Source organism: Sinohyriopsis cumingii, chromosome 2 (assembly GCF_028554795.1).
Source record: "Sinohyriopsis cumingii isolate HCF-2022 chromosome 2, ASM2855479v2, whole genome shotgun sequence".
NCBI classification, from domain to species: Eukaryota; Metazoa; Mollusca; class Bivalvia; order Unionida; family Unionidae; genus Sinohyriopsis; species Sinohyriopsis cumingii.
In genome coordinates this window covers 39,377,781-39,398,377 of record NC_142962.1, presented here as the reverse complement: position 1 = coordinate 39,398,377, position 20,597 = coordinate 39,377,781, and the positions used below count along the sequence as shown (strand labels likewise).

General features: G+C 33.2%; 1 protein-coding gene across 1 annotated transcript in view; it reads left to right on the top strand.

The window, feature by feature from the left end:
* The window catches only part of LOC149804688 (nuclear receptor ROR-alpha B-like), an 80,956-nt gene extending 60,359 nt beyond the window's left edge, over window positions 1-20,597 (top strand). Inside the window, exons 11-12 of the mRNA XM_089943079.1 lie at window positions 2,545-2,718; window positions 4,076-20,597. Coding sequence (XP_089799205.1) covers window positions 2,545-2,711 — 167 coding nt within the window. The 3' untranslated portion in view covers window positions 2,712-2,718; window positions 4,076-20,597. The remainder of the gene's footprint in view (window positions 1-2,544; window positions 2,719-4,075) is intronic.

Sequence of the window (20,597 nt, the reverse complement as noted above, 5' to 3'; positions counted from 1 at the left end):
TCAAGTTCATCTTCTCCTAAAGACCAATGGTGCATTTCAGGCAACATTTAAATATATGAGCTTTATTTAAGAAAATAAGAAAAAATATTAAAATAAAGATATCTAATTAGAATCATCTCTTTTAATATCACCAATATCTTCAGTTAACTTGATGGCCATATGTCTGTAATTTTTCCAGCAAAAATGAAACTTTCATTGCACAATAAAAGTGTTCCAGTCATTTGGAAAATGCAATAATCTATCAGATTCCATTGCTTTTATTTAAGTTTGGTGCTGACTTCCTTTGTTGAAGGGTTTTTTATTTTTATTGAAGAATGTAGCCTGCTTTCTTTGATGAATTGTGCACGTGTTACTGAAGTTACCGGTAAATAACAGCTTTGGAGGACTAAACAGGTGTCTGTTTCTTATTGCAGCAGCAGCATCAAATAACTATAGAACATTGATTGAGACTGGAATTTTTTTCTTCATTTGTTTAGTATTTCTACAAAAGGTTCATTGCTTCAAAGGTGATCATTTTTTTTGAAGTTTCAGCAAAATTATTTTTCTAGGCACATTTTAAAAACAAAAGGAATTAACCATTGTTTGGTCAATTGTAGCAGTTACTTTTCCTGCCTTCAAACATTGGTTGATTGTGGGTAGTCTGGTAAAATAGATAGACCAACAAGTAGATCATGTGGGTTTCTTTTGTTTGTTGGTTTCTTGTTTTGTTTTTTTTCTTGTGACATTTCTGGTAACAGAGTGATGCTGCTTTTGCATGCATCAGAAATCATTTTTAAAAAATGACCAATAGACAGTGAATACACAGGTGTTCTGTTCTGTTCTGGCAGGGAGTACTACAGAAAATATGAGTGTTCTGAAGGATTTAATTCTGTTAGTGAAAAGATGAGGAATTTTACCTGCTATCCACATACAGAGGTCAGTCAAAATAAATATATTAATTACTAGCAAGTGGCTGATAATCCAACACTATCTTGTCCGAAAGAACCATTATGAGATAGTGCCTCATCTGGTTGATCTCTGCTACCAGAAATGTAAAAAATAATTTTATAAAAAAATGCTGAGAGCTCACAGCATACAGTACTCAGGACAAATGTCAGAATAACTCACAGCATACAGTACTCAGGACAAATGTCAGAATAACTCACAGCATACAGTACTCAGGACAAATGTCAGAATAACTCACAGCATACAGTACTCAGGACAAATGTCAGAATAAGCAGATTATGATTTAACAATGCACTGTTAAGGTGGTTAATCAATATCAACAATGAATTTATTTATCTAACAAGATATAAATTCCAGTGCATTTTATATCAAGTTTGCAGCTTCCTTATATGGTGCCTCAGAATTTCTTCACTCCAAACCCAAGTTGTATATACTAGTTTAAACAGCCAATAATGTAAACGGGGTGGGGGTGGGGGAGGAATCGCCAGATGGTATCTTTTGTCGCCAGCAAGGAAAATAAATTGCAAATACTGACATTAGTGAATCACATTGTGATCCCTGAATAAATGTTTTACATGCTATTTTTTGTACTTTTAAGAAGTAATTATTTTATTGTGTATGAGATAAATACATGTATATGAAATTGCAGGAACCACACCACGTTCATCTATGTTAGAATTCATACACAATCTCTTTCCCAAAAGTGATAAACTTTTTACACAATACTTTTCATACTTTTAAGAAAGAAACAAAAATTTGTGTATGAGAAAAGTACATTATATGAAAATTTGGGAGTCACACCACAGTTGTGTTACATATGAATTAATGTTATAATGGAGCATGCTGTAGCAGGGTCACACTGAACCAATTTATATGATAGTAGGTGTAACAGGATCGATGATAGTGAGGATTTAACTAAAGTTAAATGAAAAAACAAAGTCACTCATGTGTGAAATTAGGTCATGGTAACATCAATTTAGTATGGCTGAGTTACTCTCCCTGAAATGTGTCCATTCACCTATTTCATGAGTGTAGGTGAAAAATAGTCCTAGATGGTGGATTGGCCTTATTTGCACAAATTTGAAAGATCTCCATGCCAGAATGCTGTCAGAGTTTTGTCAAATCTTTTGAGGTGTTTTAGAGAAGATATTTAAAAGTTTTCCAATTTTAGCAAAGGTGGCCATACTGGATGATGAACTGACATATCCTTAAACGTTGGAGATATTATTGCTCATGAAACTGTTTATCTCCTTTGTGTGAACATGTACATGTATGTATATGGTTGGCTTCAAAAGTGGGATTCCTTAAAAAGAGATCTCGGTTCTGTTAAAAGTCACTATTTTATATTCTAAGGGCTTGTACATAATTTGCGGGTATTGGTTGTGTTGTAAAGACCTTTCTAACAAGTCTTTAAAGTGTAGATAAGAAGATATTTTCCAGTGCAGATAAGTCAATTTAAATCCGTTCTCTTAAACCAAAACTACCCACAGAAAGTTGGGCCTTCCATTGACCAAATGATTAATATCATTTCTGAAATATTTAAATTTTTTTAGTAATATTAAACAGAGAGTAGTACTCACTTTTGATTATAAATTTCAGAAACCCACGAAGATGGAGCAACAAGATTTGGAGTACTTTTGACCCGCATCGGAGAACTGACTGTGTGCTTGCTGCAACATAACCAAGCCATCAAAAACTTGATCACAGCATTTCCACAAATGCAAATGAGTCAGCTGTTTAAGGAGATGATTCTTCAGTCTGTTTGACAATAAAGTATGCTTAATTGACCCGACCTTGATGTTACAGTGGAATGCATTTTACCACTTATATTCTCTTATAGTTTGAGTCAAACTCTGAACTGCATAGACCCAGATCTGTGGTCATGCCTTGGCATATCTAGGTCTATGCAGTTTGTTAGGAGCAATCATAAAACAGTCGATATAGACCCTGATCTGCTAGTGTTTTACCTTATGTGACTTTGGATTAGAGTCAGTGTTGTTTGCTGTTGTAACTTGAGTTAAAAGCAAGTGTATATGGTAATTTAAACAAGCAATGTCTAATGTAATCATAATATGATAACACCGGCTGCAGTTTATAGTCATTCCCACAGTTTATAAACACTGCAGTCTGTGACTGACTCTTAATACGTCAAAGGACAATGTACTCGCATTCCGATAAATGTAGAATGCTGGAAATGAAAGTACTAAAATCTTAATTTAGTCAGTCAATCAAAAATTAGAGTCTTTTTTAAATGTTGATTGAAATGTACCATGAATCAGCACTGAATAAATTGATCTTTATGTAATTGTTTTGATACTTTGATTGCATGGTACATTGCTTGTTCACAGTATTTTCCTCTCCACTGTAATCCTGCAGAGAGAGAGGGAGGGAGGGAGGGAGGTGCATGGTTATGTACACACATGTGCAAAGTCTGTACAAACAACCTAGTACTTCTCTACCACACTTCAGCTATGCTATACAAAAAGGATAGGAGAGTTGCAGAAAAGTCCATTGAATTGATTGTGCTTGAATAGTATTGTTTGAATAACACTTATAAAGTGGATTTTATTTATGATGAAATATGATGTACTATTTTTAAGTTGAAATGGACATCTTCATCACTGAAGCACACAGTATAACTTTGTCATTGTTTTTTCATAGTGAGTTTTTAAATTATTTTGGTATGTTGTATAAGGTCAGACGACATTTCCAATATATCTTTGAGTATATTAAAATTCTTGTAAAGTGCCTAATTCTGAGATCATCTGTATGTGGTGTAATTGTTAATACATAATGTGATATTTATTGTCTTTAATACTCGTACTTGGAATACTGTTGGAGTTCAGAATTTTACATGTGTATTTCATGAATAAGTCTACATCACTGCATAAAAAGTTTTTAATGGATGTTCAAGTCATGTGTGTACCTTCAACTGGACATTGTGGCTTATCATAGACTTAAAGTCATATAAGAAGGATAAGAAATTATCTTTAGTTTAAAATCATGCATTGGTAACTCCATGCTCTTTATTTCTCATACACTTTTATATTAGACTGTTATCATATCACTGTTTCTAAACCTTTGTCTATAGTGAATGCAAAACTAACTGGATTCTACTTTTTTTACAAAGGATGTATTGAAATCCCCCCAAGAAAGAGGAGCAAGGAACCAGACTAAAATGTAATGGCTAACACAGGCTGTAGTAATATTTCACTACTAGTATTTTGATATCTGCTCACTCACAACGCTACAGTGTCATAAGCTACAAGTTCCATCTCAGCAAGTAAAGAATCCTGGACATTTTTCTCCAATCGTTTTCTGACCGTTGTAAGAGGGAATGATTACAAACTATGTAATTTAAATTTTGTGTGATAAAGTTATTCAGTAGTTGGGTTTTTGATTGAGTGGCATTTGAGCACCAAATGTATTGTATTGTGACAATATTTATTATCCTACCAAGGGGAGGTAACTCACTGCAAGGCATATAGGCAAATGCTTTGGCACATTAGTCATGTTAGTCAATGTATGGTCATAATCCAAATTGTGATTGTACTTTAGAACAACTTTATATAGGAAGAATGAAGATATCACCATATGTAATGATTTTAATGTACAAGTGATAGCTTGTGACATTACTAGAACATTTGTAAATTGATTCGAGGTATTTAACTATGTAAACTATAAGAGATATTTATGAGAAATGTATGGTCATGATAATCATCCAGTAATTATGGGAACGGAAGAGTCTTTAAATTTATTCATGAATGTGTTTTGATTTTACCCAAGAAAAATGTTGTGGTAGCTCCACAAACTGGTCATTCTTGGTACTCATGTGGTCAGATCTTCAGGTCAGTGTTTTATGAATCCTGGTTGTATTAAGCTTTACTGATGCAGATTCCAGGATGTTCCTTACTTATAAGTGAAGAATTTTCCATAATTTTACATAATCTACTGGAGTTGACTTTTAATAAGCAAGACGTTCTTAAGTTTTGATTAATATATAGCTTATATCAATATGACATAGATAATGACCAATGAAAAAATGTTCAGAGAACTAAAGCAAGTATTTTGAGATTAAAGTCAGATTCTTGGATAAGTTCTCAGTTTGTGAGACAATAAAGAATATATGAAAATAGTGTAGACAACCATTGTCCGGGCAGACCCATTGCAAAATGAACTGCCACTAAAAAAATGATTATGGAAAAATTGGTTCTTTTTATGGATTGAACAAGGGTAGATAATTTTAATGACTACCGAGCTTGAAACTGACAATACTTTACAACTATAGGTGGCTTTTTATGTTCTGTATATGTTTTTATCATCATTATTTTGTACTTAAAACAAGTATTCAGAAAATCTGAATCATGATATAACCTTTTAAAGGCAATTTCTTCTTTTTGTGATGTGCTTTTGTTTTGTTAGAGAATGCACTGTATATATCCCACTGTTTTTGGTTGACAGACTCATATTTTAGGATTTTAATAGTTTATTGTTGCAAATTACTGCAATTCATCAGGTGAACAAATGATGGTTTATTTTTGCAAATTACCAGAATCTATCAGTGAGTTGGTAAATGTTGTTTTATTATTGCAAATTACCATATCAGTGAGCTGGTAAATTATGTTTTATTATTGCCAGTTGCCACAATCCCTCAGTTGAGCTGGTAAAATCATTTGTGATATTTCAACCAGCATTGTTGTTTTCAAATCCTTAAAGACAAGACATCCCCATTCTGATGTAGTTTAAAATTTGATTTAGTTATTACCAGAAATGTAATTCTCTATGCCACAACATCTCAGAGTTATGTGATGTCATGTTGTGTATAAATTTCTGACAGGACAAGAAGAGTGTTACTGACAGGACAAGGAGAGTTTTACTGACACAGATTTTGACAATCAGATAGCAGTAATAAGTTGTAGGTGTTTTGAGTGTTTCTTTTGAGTATTTATTTTTTATTAATCTTACATTTAAAATAATTCAGGAAAGATGAGTGTAAAAGTTCCTTTTTGTGGCAGTTATTGTGCTTGATTTAGTATTTTAAAAACTTACTTTTTTGTTTGGTAAGCTTTTTATTAAATTATTCCCCTAGTGCAATGCACAGGTCAGAGAACTATGAGCTTGTCTCATATTTCAAACTTCAGATTTTAAAATACTCAAGACACATAATAAATTGTTATAATCAAATATTGTTGCAATAAATGTTCATTTTATTTTTTATATACCTTACAATTTGTTGTTAAACAAGAAGCAACCAGAACTTAACTAACATTTCCTGGCAATAGGAGAAATGTACTGATTGTTTTCTGATTCCATATCACCATACTCTCAAATGAGGCTGGAACTAAATGTGCATAATTCATAAAAATAGCCTTTGATAATTTATTAAATCTAATTGTTGCTGACATCAATATCAGAGTCTTTACCTAAGTTTTTCAAGCTTTCATTGTTGTGATTCTAATCATGCAAACTCAAGAAAGTACTGAACCAACTCCATGGCCTCCATTTTGAGAATATGACCCAGTTAGTTTAAATAGCTGATTATAACTAGAGTTTAAACAGCAACTAAATGATCTGACATAATGGTCAGTCACATCAATGAATGTAGTATCTAATAGGGGGTTTTCCTCGAAGGTGGCTTTATGAAAACCAGCTCTACATGGCTGATGTTTACAGCAGGCATCAAAATGCGCTTCCATGTATGTGAATCGGGAAGAGGCATCTGAAGGAGCTTCCATAAGAATGGAGTAGAGGCATCCAAAGGCGCTTACATGAGGTAAAGGTTAATGAAGAAACCAAATTATGTTTCTTCGAGAATACTTACCCAATCATAATACACATACAGCCTCCCTGCAGTTACGTCGCATAGAGAGTATGCCTTACACACCAGTAACTGAGATATTCATGGAATTGGTTGCAAATCCCTATACCAAGGCTAGGTCATTCTGTTTGACTGCCAACTATTTGCTTCATTTAGCTAAAAGTGTTATCTGGGTGGGCTAGCGTTGAAAGGTAGTGTTAGTTCTCCTAAAGTATTATGATTGCATAACATATTTAAAGAAAAAACTGCAATTATTCATGGCAATATCAGCTGAACAGACTGTAATTCAGTTTGTATTTCAAGATGAAGTTTGTATTAAAAATATTGAATGGTTAAAGTGGGGTTTTTTTGCTTTTCAGTTAGGGATTTTGTTAAATTATCTTAAGATTGATAGCTGTGCAACAGAAATATAGTGATTTGATCTTCATTTCATTAGAGTTCATTTTATTAGCATCAGGATAATGACTTGATATTTTGTGTCTTGTCTGGATTTTCTGACGCTGACAACATGATGTGATTAAAATTACTAGGATAATAATGTATATTTTTTATATACTGATAAAATAATACATATTGCAACCAATCATTTTCTATCAGATACAACAATCTTGATCACCTACTAGCATCTTCCAATTCTGTATCACCACAGTCTGAAAAATTGAAACAACTTTGACATCGCATGAATGATGCCAACCCCACCCGTGGGTTAAGAAATAGCATTAGGCATAGAATAGCCAAGTGTACTATTCATGGGCATAGTTGAAAATTTGTTGGAACAAAAAGAGACCAACAGTCATTCTGGCATTGTTTAAAAGCATGTTGAACTACCCATCGTTTGTCATGTGATGGTTGCCGACCATCTTCAAGTTTTATACCATCTTAGTCCAGTTTTAATAGTTAAATACCTAGGTGCACACAACTTTGTGACCTCATTTTTATTCAACAATAAATATTGACACTGACAAAGTAAATGCAATATAAACACATTCATGGAAATGTCATGTCGTGTAATCAATAACAGGACAGAACATCTGCATATGTTATGCACTAGTTGATCACTAATTAATCATCTTCTTACATTATTCGTTGTAGTTCCAATGATTAATTAAAATAATTGTCTTACTTGAAGGTGTGTTATAAAAACATAACCATTATAGTATGTTAATTGTAAAATCATCTCATCAGTATGTGACATCAGTGAATTATGCTTATTGCTTCCTGTCTGGTGAGATCATGCATATATCACTAACTTGAGATGATACAGGTTTCATCATCTACGTACAGTAGCATTAATATGTTTGAAGAAGATCAGAAGGAACAGTACATCGTAGTTGCCAAAAATTAGTCATAACAACCTTAAAGTTTTGTTTAAAGTTGATGAATATATGGATACTATATGGTTTGCTGGACATGTTTGATATAGGTTTAATGAAGTTTTAATAATTTTAATAAGGTTTGATATAGAGGTTTCACGTTTAATGAAGTTCACTGGCCAACATACCCTTCTAATTAAAAAATACATCACCAAATAAAAAGTAATGACTACGAGCCTTGACAACATGAAAGACCAGTTATTTGAGCAGGTAAGTGAATGTAAGTTACAGTTAGAAGTTTAATTTATAGCAAATTATAGTAGATGTGAAAATTCCTGTTCAGATCTGCCATTCTGGTTAGTCTTTGTGGGTTATTTTCTACAAAGCATTGTGGGTAAAAGTGGAAAGTGTTTTATTTTTCACTTGTTCACCTCCTGTAACAATGAAAATGTTTGTAAAGGAGAGCCTAATACCAGTCGTGCCCATAATATCTTCCAGAAGGGTACCCACCATTATTTTACAGAATTTACTAATTTGTTCAGGATTTCCACAACTGATTTTTATGTGCATCATTTCTATACCAAATAATCACAAAAAGGAGATTTTAAAAACACAAAAAACCTGAACTTGAGCAGTCTATGAAATTCAAATGTTGGAATACATCTGACATCACAAAAATGCACGTCAAAACAAACCCAGTCATATTGGGTTGAACTGGATGATGATGTAGAACATTATCATGAAAAGATTACATGATTTTAATTCTAAATATTAAACATTTTAAGCGAATGCAAAATGATGAAAATAATAGGATTAGGAGAATATTGGGTATATTATTAACCTCATGAATTAAGAATTCATCATTATGGACCTGTCTGCTTGGGATGGCTCAAATATTGTTTTCAAATGCACCATATATACTTGCTTATAAGTTGAGTTCAGCTGCAAAAAAGTCATAAACTGACATTGTGATTGTGTCAGCAGATCAGAATTATATTGTTTGTTCTATTGATTATTCCCAAGAGATTGCCAAGACCCAGATATGCTGGTGCAGTATTTGACTTTTAAGTGAGTGGGTGATATTATTGCATTTAAACTGTGATGTAGCATGCACTACATTCAGGTTCCTTTCTTAAAAGACCAAAATCACACAAAGGACAGATTTTTACAACATTTTTAGCTCTGTTTTTGTGTGTACATTTTTAGAAAGATATTTTTATGCAACTTCACCCAAATACCGGTTTACATCATCACAAGACATTGTGTTGAAATCCATGTTCAGGTAGCTGGTTTCAAGGTCACATCTTGTTCATGTACGAGTGGCTTTGAAACTTGTCACAAATTTTACATCATCACTAGTATAGTTGCTGCATACCACATTTTTCAGCCTTGCTTTTGAGTCAAGGTTGTGGCAAAGATAATTATGATTATGATATTTTTAGTAATTTATGCTGGTTAAGCAAAGTTAATTATGATTATGATATTTTTAGTAATTTATGCTGGTTAAGCTCTTAAATTGTACACTGATTTTTTGGGCATGTGTCATTATTGCATATACTCTAACACATAATGTGTGTGAGACAGGTTTTAAGTATCATTTTTTTTATGATGAAAACCTCTTGATTCTGTGATTTATAACAATGTTTTTCTTCATTCTCATACTGTTATTGTACATACACATCCCATATTTTGAATTAGATAACTCAGGAGTGTGTTTTAGACATTTTAAGTGTTTGTAATGTGCCTCATGTAGCACAAAAACTATTGCTCAGTTGTAATATATGAAAGAGATTAAGACACTTTGAACTACTGTACATATTTACTTACAGAGTTGGTCCATCTGCAAACATATACCCTGATCTACCATCACATAATGTACTGCAGATCAGGGTCTATGTTGTTTGTTCCTTCTGATCATTTCTAATGAACTGCATAGACCATGATCTCCCAGCTTATTTGATGGCAGATCTGGATCTATGCAGTTTGGAAATGGTCCCAACTTAATTGATTGTCATAATGTGAGGCAGCGGTTAGTACCATTTTTGTAAGTTTTTGGTATGACTCGGCCAGGGATCGAACCCACGACCTCCCACATCTGAGGCGGATGCTCTAACCATTAGGCCACTGGAGCAGTCATCATTTGATCAAAGCATAGGCAAAATAATGTTAACCCATAAAAAATCCGGTACCATTTGCATGAGAATAATTACACGGCTTTCATAATCCTTCTTTGTGAATAATATCAGCATCTTTATGTTGAAGGTAAGGCATTATGACAAATTGTGTTAATGCATTATGACAAATTGTGTTCATGTAGAAAGTTGTAGGTCATTAAAAAATAAATATTAATGGACCTAGAATTGAGAGATATCAAATTGTTCCAGGTTCAGACAGAGCATTATTTATATAAACATGTTGTGTTCTCTCACTTAAGTACTAAGTAAACATTCTAACTGTGCTTTCATTACATTGGTAGATTTTCAGTTTCTTCAAAAGGATTTCATGATCCACCATGTCATAAACTTTCCTGAAATCTACATGTACAGATCCTATTATTCTACCTAGGTCAAGTGCTTGAAGCCCTTTATCAGTTAGGGAGATCAAGTCAGTTTCACATGAATGTTTGTGTCTAAAGCCTGATTGATTAGGGTGTAACAGCAAGTGTTTGGTTAAATATGACATGATTTAGTCATGGACATATTTTTCAATAAATTTTAGCAAGCTTGGTAGCATTGAGATTGGCAGGTAGTTATCAGCATCATCCTTAGAACCAGATTTGTGAATAGGAGTTACTTTTGCAGTTTTCCATATACTGGGGACAGATGAGGTTGCAATACTTAAATTGAATATGAATGTTATGCTATCTAAAATAGCAGAGGCAGAAGAGATAATGAGTGGACCAATCTGATCCAGTCCTATAGCTTTCTTGGGATCATGTTCACTGAGACATTTTTTTACAAAGTGTTTGATATTGGTGGAATAGAGAATACCTCCTTAGAGATTTTGCTGATGCAGAACTTTTTCAGTTCCTTCAACTTGTTTTCTATCACTGGTTCTTTTAATTTTGTGGTAATGTTAGTGAAAAAATCATTGAAAACATTTGCAATGTCAGTGTCATCGGTGACTATGGTGTCATTCACCAGAAGTGAGTGAATTTTATTTATCTGATCTTCGTGTGTTCCTCCCGTGAGTTCATTGAAAACTTTCCAAATGGAGTTTGTGTTGCTCTTTTTGTTTTCAAGCAATGATTGATAATAATTTGTATAGCTTTTTTAATCATACTTGTTATTTTATTTCTCCATACTTTATATTGTGCTTGGTTTCCCATAGCCTTGAATTGGTCTCGTATTTTCATAGCATCTAGGATTTCAGTAGTAAGCCAATTAGGTTGGATTTTTATTCTTTACTCGATGTACTTTCAGTGGTGCACGCTTAGAGACTACATCCATAAATAAGCCAGTCCACTGCCTCAGAGCTTCATCTATGTCATCCAAATTTTGGATCATATTCCATGGAACTTTATATAGGTCATTGAGATATTGTTCTTTATTAAAAAAAAATAACGATCTGTAAGTGATAGTTTTATGTGTAGTTTTCTTATTTCTCTTGCATTTTATCTTTCTTGTCAAAAGAGTAGGATAAGTGGTCGCTAAAACTAGCATTCACAGGATTATTACTTTAAGGTCAAATATGGAGATTTCTGTTAAACTTCTGTTTGAATCTTCTGAACTTGAAAATCCCATATTCATTGTTTTTGTAATATTCCATCATTTAAGAATAATTGTATAGCCAATAGGACTGTTACAGATGTTGGTGCAGGTATTACCTGCCCCTGATATGAAATTGATGTATCACTAGAACATGTTATGTGGTAATACCTAAATTATTGTGTTGGGAATTCATGACATGCTATGATCTTTAATCCTTGTTTAGAGATTGATGCTGTACTCCAGCTAGCCAGTATGATCGTCATTAGATTGAGAAAAGGAAAATACAGAAAAGTGATGGAAGTTATTAGATCTATAAAAAAATTGCGCAGAAGTGTAATCACTGTTATTTTTTTAAAATTTATATCATGTAAGGCATGTATTGAGAAATCAATGTCAGATCCCTGTTTTTAGTCAAAATTGTCTAAAGGAACTTAAGAAAAATAAATTCTTCAAAATAGTAAAATTGGGACACTGCCATTTGTAAATAGAAGCCTTGCTCTCCTAACATTAAACTTTGACATGTTGATATTAGCCGCTCTTATTTCTCCATGATAAATCTATAAATAAAAAAAATAAAGATGTGCATTTGCAGTTTCAGTTTCTTTAATGGGCATAAGTAGATTTAAATTTTTTTCTTTTCTATTTCTTGTTGCCTCATTGTCCCTTGATGACTGCCTAAAATATCTACCTAAATCCTTTATTAACTTGCCCTAAAATTGCTTGATAATATTATTTGTTTGTAATTTGCTTAGGGGGGGAAAAATTTCTTAATGAGCAGTGGGACCTTATCTGAAAACTCGTTACAATATTTACTGGACTGACACAGTATAGACATGTTTTCTGCATTGTCGATGCTGCAGATTTACATTTTTTAAAGGATTTATCTTCCGTAAATGTTTCTTGCAATTCTTTATAGGTACATTTACATTTTTAGAACTTCTAATCAGCACTGTATGTTCAGTAATGTGCTGATGTGCCATTTAACCCTAATACATACTTTTTATTATTTTGGTTTTAAATTGGAGGAATTTATCGAGTTTATATTACCTCAGAAACAGTCTTTTTAATCTACACTTAATATTCTTCAAACATCATGACAGATCTACAATTTTTCTCCATATTTAGTCTTTAAACCCAATTTAATTGTTACCGCTCTGATGGCCTAATAGAGTGTCCACCTTAGATGTGAAAGGTCGTGGGTTCGATCCCCAGGCGAGTCTTACCAAAGACTTACAAAAATGGTGCTTACAGCTGCCTCACTTGGCGCTCAGATTTAAGAGGCTAGCATTAGGATTGGTCAGCCTGGTATCAGAATAATGTGACTGGGTGGGACATCATGCTACATGTCTGCGGCATGATGTCCCAGTGCTAGACATCACTATAAAACTGTCACACTGCAGACATCGTAGCAGTATGACTGAAAAATTGTTAAAGCTACATTAAAAATCCAATTCACACACAAACACAAACCACTTTTATTGTTGACCTTATCTAATGCATATTTATTATAAACGGACAGTTGTTATAAATTTTCACATAATAGTGTAATGTTTTGCTTTAATTACCTGCTTCAAACATGAAATTATATAATCACAGGTTTCTTGTGTAAAATTATCTTGAGCTGAACAGTTGCCAAGTATCATGCATACAGAGGTTGGCAAGATAGTAACAAGTTAACTCTGTCAGGAGTGCTGTTATTGTATTCATTTGGTTGGTCTTGTTGTGTACTCAGTTTAACAGTTAAGATGTGACATATGAACAGCACTGTAATAGAATGGTTTTATATTTTGTCAAAAGAATTATTTAGTTGAATATGATACAAAGTTGACAAAGATCATTTTGTTAAGAGTTACCCTTTTAAAATGATTTGTGTGCATCAGAGATGAACAACAGCATTTCATGTTTGGTTGGGCTAAACCTTCTTTAAAGTGCTTTAACCCGCAGCTTTGGTTAGTTTTTGTTGGGCACCAAGAATAACATCTCTTGCATAACTGGCCTGGTCTTGGAATTGAACCTGGAACTTTTGAGTCCAGCATGATTACTACTTAGCTAGCTATGTTGACCATATAGCATTTGTCTCTTCCTATTAAGTAGTTACTAATTTTTGGAGGGAAGAATAATTATGGAATATGGTAACTGATGCAGATTTCAGCCAGAGGCAAGTTCTTTGACTTGTTGATAAATGGCTTTTTTTTAAATACAAAATTTCTTTAGCAAATGAACATTTAAAAAGTGTAATTTTCAGTTATTGTTGTCTAAATGTCATTTGAGGAATCATTCATCACAGATTTTAAGAGAAAGGAATAATAGCTGTTGTTATACTGATGCCATAGAATTTATAGTTTTCAAGCTTTTTTCTTTCCTTTCATTTTTAGATATATGGTCAATAATATAAGGATTTCAAATTTAGTAATTGTATAGTGAATATTGTTTTGTTTGTTGAAAAGAGTCTGTGAAATATGTTACATAAGTCAGTTGTTTTAATGTGCCTTATGTCTAATTTGTATTTATTGTATCCAACTGTTAAAAAATATTTTATTATATATTCTTTTGTGAGGTATGGTCTTGATATACTTATATCTTGTTGTCATGTGTTTATAATTATAGGTTACTGCATTTGTATTGGAAAATATGGACGAGTTTTTTGGATGGAAATACTGCATGACCTTGGGAGTGCAGTATATCCATCCGACAAAATGAGTTCATATTTTCCCACACAAATGCAGTGACCCTTTTATTATATGCTCATTTTCTTATTCTACCTAAGGCTTAATTATGTAATCAAAAATACATTACATGAAACAAAGTAAATGAATTTATGCCATATTCCAAACTAAATACACAAGCGCAGATTCATCATTACACAACAACATTATTAATGCTCACATAACTCCCTCCAGGTAAATTTAAACTTAGTTGCATGCTAAGACATAACATTCAGTAGCAGATGAGGTTTTGGTATACTTAAAATTGAAATTTGGAGTCATATTGTGAATGAATATGCATTACAACTTTTCCACGAAATTTCATGATTATGGGCTGGATTTTTCTGTGCCAATTCTACATGAAGTACATCGGATTTCAGCAGCAACCGAACAGCGTGTTGACATCTGCACGTGTTTCTGTTCTGTCAATGAATGTTTGAAATCATAATATGGGAAAAATGTGTCTTTCAATTGCAATTATCAAAAAGATGCTATGGAATGTTTATTTCATTTGGAGTGCAGTAAGGAGGATGTAATTGCACTTGGAATATAGTTGAAATTACGTACAATTTCAAAATGTATAATCAAGCTTGAGAACTCATGACATGGCTCATATAATTTGGATTTGCAGAACAAAGAAAGTACATTTTGAGGAAATTCAGGATGTAAAAATGTAAGTATATTTTTTTGCCATTCTTATTACCAGCTAAAGAAGACAGGTTATGCCTTGTCACTTGCATGTTATTTGTAGGGACCCAGCAATTTCATGAAATCTAGTGTCTGTCGCCTGCCTGAATCCAAAACATTGTATCAAAAAAGTTAACATGGAATGTAGCAAAGCAGCTGTTATGTGACAGTCCATGAAACATCTGCTTTAGTTCATTCAGAAACAAATTTTATCAACCGAAATGTAATGCACCTACTATGTGAGTGTACATGATTTTGTTTACAAAGTAGTTATCATACAGCCAACGCTGCACATTTCTGATATCACGTTCAGTCGCTGACTTTGTTGAAAGTTTCTTTTGTGAGTCTTTGAATTTATCCACATTGTCAGCTTTGGCATCTCTACTTTCAGATGGCTCAAACAGTTGGTTTACTTCATCCACGGACAAATAAAATAAATCCAAAGTGCTGTCATCTGCATCCATTGTTAGTTTACAATAGAAAGTAGTTCCTTTATGAGTGCAGTATGAATTGTGTGCACGAGTGCAGTATCATAAAATACTGAACGATTCTGACATTGTAAAGTTAACAGATAAAAAAATGAGCATACAATAATATCCAGTAAAAAATACATATATGGTTGTATATGGTTATACATAGCCAGGTTTTAGGCAAAGTTTATTTGTGGTATCTTATTGTAAACAGTCTGCAAACATGTTTCACTTAGGTATTGTTTAGATATAGTGTTCTTTTGTTAAAGGCTAAAGAAAACCGCACAAACTCAAACCTTTGTAGACATTTTGTAAAATTATGGAAATTATATTTTGATATGATATAATGTCATCATAGCTTCATGTAATAACCCAAAGATACAGTTTGAAATATCTTTTGGAAGGCAGTTGTATTTGTTATCTTAGAGTTTATGGGATGGTCTGTTATCCATTCTGTGTCCATCCATTAGTAAAAAGTTTATTATTGCATCTCCTCCTAGACTACTTAGAGGATTGCATCAAACATTACACACACATTCATCCCATGGTCTAGTTGGTATTAAATGAAGATGGTGCTGCTTGCACATCCAATATGACCCTCCACAATGGTCATTTTGAAAACCTTGCTGCTAATCCTCCAGAATGGATGGTCATATCAATATGAGGTTTTCAGCAAAAGATTTCTCATGATGTCTAGCTGCTCAAAAATGAAATTGTGATGATCTGTTGTCCTGTATGGCCACCCCATTGCTGAATGAAATTGTGATGATCTGTTGTCCTGTATGGCCACCCCATTGCTGAATGAAAGGTAGCATCACCATCGGTTTTTCACGAAGAATTATGATGTCTACTTGGTCATAATTAAAAATATTGCTGCTTCCATCTAACAGTGACCGTTTTAAAATCTAGTTATTGTTACTCCTGAATTGGTGTTCCTATCAACATTAGGTTTTTTGCTAGAAGATTTCTTGTGATGCCTAGTTGGTCCAAAATGAAATTGGTGCTGCAAAGACATCCTGTGTGATCACCACTGCTATCATCTTGAAAGGGGCCCCGAGTGGCCGAGTGGTCTAAGGTCTAAAGTGCTCTCCGTTACGGATCACTGTCATCTCACCTCTGTCTGCGTGGGTTCGAGTCTAGGATTCGGCCAATGTGGGTATGTGAGAAAGCTTGCCAGTAGCTTCTCGTGGGTCAGTGGTTCTTCCCGGGGTTTTCCTGGGTTCTTCCTCCACCATTAATACTGGCCGCCATGCATAGCCTATCGTGTGCTGAAAAATGGCGTTAAACCCCACAACAACAACAGCAACCATCTTGAAACCACTTCTTTCCAGAATGAATTGTTATATCAACAAGGTTTTTTGACTGAAAGACTTTCTAGTTAGATGTAAATGAAAATGATGCTGATCTTAAAAACCTTGTTATTGCTACTTCTTCTAGATGATGGCTGGTCATATCGATATTATGCTTTCACCCAATGACTTCTTATGGTATATATATATATATATATATATATATATATATATATATATATATATATATATATATATATATATATTTCAGCTGTTATGAAATGACCTAGTCTTCTGCAGGCGGATTGGATTCTGCAGTCTGATACTGATATCATGTGATACTAATCTGGAATTTTTAACACATCGGCTGGTCCTACTGTGATATCCATTTTGGTCACATGGCTGCCATCTTGAAAATGTTATTAACATATTACTTTTCCAAAATGGAAAGCCATGTGATGATGTTATCACGAGAAAACTTCTTATGATGTCTTTTTGGTCCCAAATAAGAATGGTGCCAATCTGACATACACTTTGTCCACTACAGCAGCTAATTAGAAAATCTTGTTGTTGCTGAAAAATATCATTTGATGAGCTGGGAGTCTCGCTAAAAATGGACATGATTTTGCTTTTGAAGGATTGAAATGAGTAGAAAGCAAAAACAATGAATACTAAAACAACACATGCCATACACAAGCATAATGTTGAAAGAAAATAACTGGATTAAACAATAACAGCCAAACAAAAATTTAATAAAATGACCCTACCAAGGTCATTAGATCACTGTCATGATCCACTCTGATGATCCATCCTTTAAGATCTGCTTTACAAGAGTTAACTCTTGGTTAGCAAAAACAGCTATGACTTCTGGTGCAGCATGAAGAGGACAATGAAATAAAACTTTTGAATGCTTTGTTGATGAAATCATTTGATATGATGACATAAAGGGAGGAAATTGGAAAAAGATTAAATGATGGTTGGTTATTTATCAATCTGTAAAAAATTGTTACAGAAGTGCTCCCAAAGTCAAAATAAAGGATTCCTTTGTGAGTGATTAGGTAGAATTTACAGTGATAAAGACCTAACCATGTTCATTTATATATATATATATATATGACCAATTGGCCGTCAAAACTATAATATTTCTATCATTTTGTCCAACTATTTGATGAATTGCAAATTTTCAACCTCTCAAAAATTTGTAAAGCAATCTTTTCTCACACATGAGGCAGATGTAAAATCTAGAACCTATTTTTCATGTACTGTCAGTAAATAAAGCAGCAAAATAGACCTGTCAATTCCAATGGAACTCGATTCACAATTTACAAAAGGGTGGGTATTTATTAACATGAAAAGAGATCTTAATGTATTTAATTTTTTGGGTTACATTTGCATATGGAAATATTTTAGTTCAAACGTTTGCAAATCTAGCATATCAACCCCGTGTTGGGGACTGAGGTAGACTGTGCTAAGCATCAGAGTATCTGTAAATGATTCATTGCATCATGCGGTCAGTTTGTATTCACTACAGTGCGATACACACTATAGCTGTGAATGTTTGAGAGAAATATTTTCATTAAAAATAATATGTAGCCACACAAATAACTCTTGGGTTGAGTTTGCTTGTAATGTGCCTAAAGAAAAGCTTTAAGTTTGTGTGGATTTTTGACCCATTGAAAGTAAAAGACAATGCTGCTGTTGAAGTAAATATAACTTATAAACAGAAAAATGTTTTTTTTGGGCTGAAATAAAAAAAATGAGCTCTTTTTCAAGCATGTCTGACTAGTAAGTAAACAGTGTGCTATAATCAGCATGAAACTACCACTATTGTATATATAGTCGTTTTTAATACACCAACTCGGGGATGTCACAGATTGTCAATAATGGCACTGACAATCATAATACAGTTCTTAAAAGCAATCTATTTGATATAAAAACAAGAAAATGTTCCCTTTTGTGGAGATTCTAAAAAAAATATTTCCACATACTATTTGTATTGAATAAAATGCAGAATGGACTTTCCTTTCAATGCCATAATTAATTTTATGGAGATTTCATTTATCTCCTTTCATTATAATGAAAGATGTTTTATAGGTACAAAAGTAGAATGTTCCACTATGTATTTAAAATTTTTTGATAAATACTGTCATCTTATTTATGCACCTAGAGCTAATGAAATCGAGATAAAAAGTATATTTATACAGATTTGTCTTGTTTGTCTGTTGTTATAGATTTTTTATTGTTTTGTTTTCTGTACATTTTAATTTTAAAAGTGAATGGCCAGCATATAAGCAGCCCATCTGTCTTTGAGATAACAGGTACATTTATAATTGTTCATGTAGTGTCGTCTGATTCTTCTTTTCTTATTTGAAATAGAAAATTAAATCTTGAAGACTTGGCTTTACATTCTCAGAACTTTCATAACACAAAACTTGAACTAAAATTCCAGCAAGAGTAAGATAAACAGCAGTTTTTATTCTTGCCATGTCAAGTTATTTTGCAGAAACCAGTTTAAGCTCACCTGGTCCCCAAGGCCAAGTGAGCTTATGGTATGGCCCTTCATCCATCATCCATCTCTGGTGTCAATCAGAAATGGCTACTTTCAACTTTTCAAGAACTGTCAGATGGATTTATTCCAGGCACAAATGTCTGTGCTCTAGCTAATGGTGGGTGGTTTTTTTGTGTGTGTACATGTCAACAAGTCAACATATGAACAGCTGAGAAAAGCTGAAAATCTGTCATAAACTTTATTGTCCAGTAAGGCTGCAGTGTTTACCAAAGTGTCTAAATGTGTACATGGTTTACAACAACTAAAATGATGCTATTTAATCAAAATGATTAGAAACTCTGTGGCCATTGTCTACCAACTAGGCTTACTAAACAGCTGACAGCTATTATAATGCGCATTCTGTACCCGATTCAACTTACAATGGTTTCATTTTCTGAACATGTCTCTCGCACTGTATCTTCCTATCTAGGCTTCATCAATTGTTTCAAATATACCTACATGTATATGATGCATACCTATATTTGACTGCTTTTGTGTGGTCCCCAAAGTGCTCATGTACACAGGTTTTACTGTGTACAGATTTATCTTTTTTTTTTATTAAAGATTCCACAGGCTATAAATCTTTTTTGAACTGGCTAACACTTAAAACGGTCCTGATACCTCCACTACCAATGTTTGGTTATGATAAAAATGACCTCATCAGCTCATACTCCCACCCACACTTAATTCTGGAATATCCACTGGAAAGTTTTGACATACAAAAGTAGATTTTATAATGTACAAGATTTGGCAATGATTTCATTAACTGAGTGCTGTCCCTGATCATTATAATTAAATCCATCCATCATCTATCAATATTCCATGTATGGAACATTTTTTTATGTTGTTAAATCTTTGCATATTCCAGATTTTGAAAAATGCAGATAACATTGTTTAATTTTCTGGATATTGCAATTTTCTCATCATTATTCCATTTCTTCACAATTAAATCTATGTGAATTGCAAAAATATCCACAAGAATGGTAGGTACCAGGTTTTTTTGTTGTGCTAAACCATTTGTAATTACACTTTGTACCTAAACCTGTTCTTTTGATGGTATACTGAAATGTTTAATTTATGGATGTGTTGACATTAAAGTATATTTATTTTTA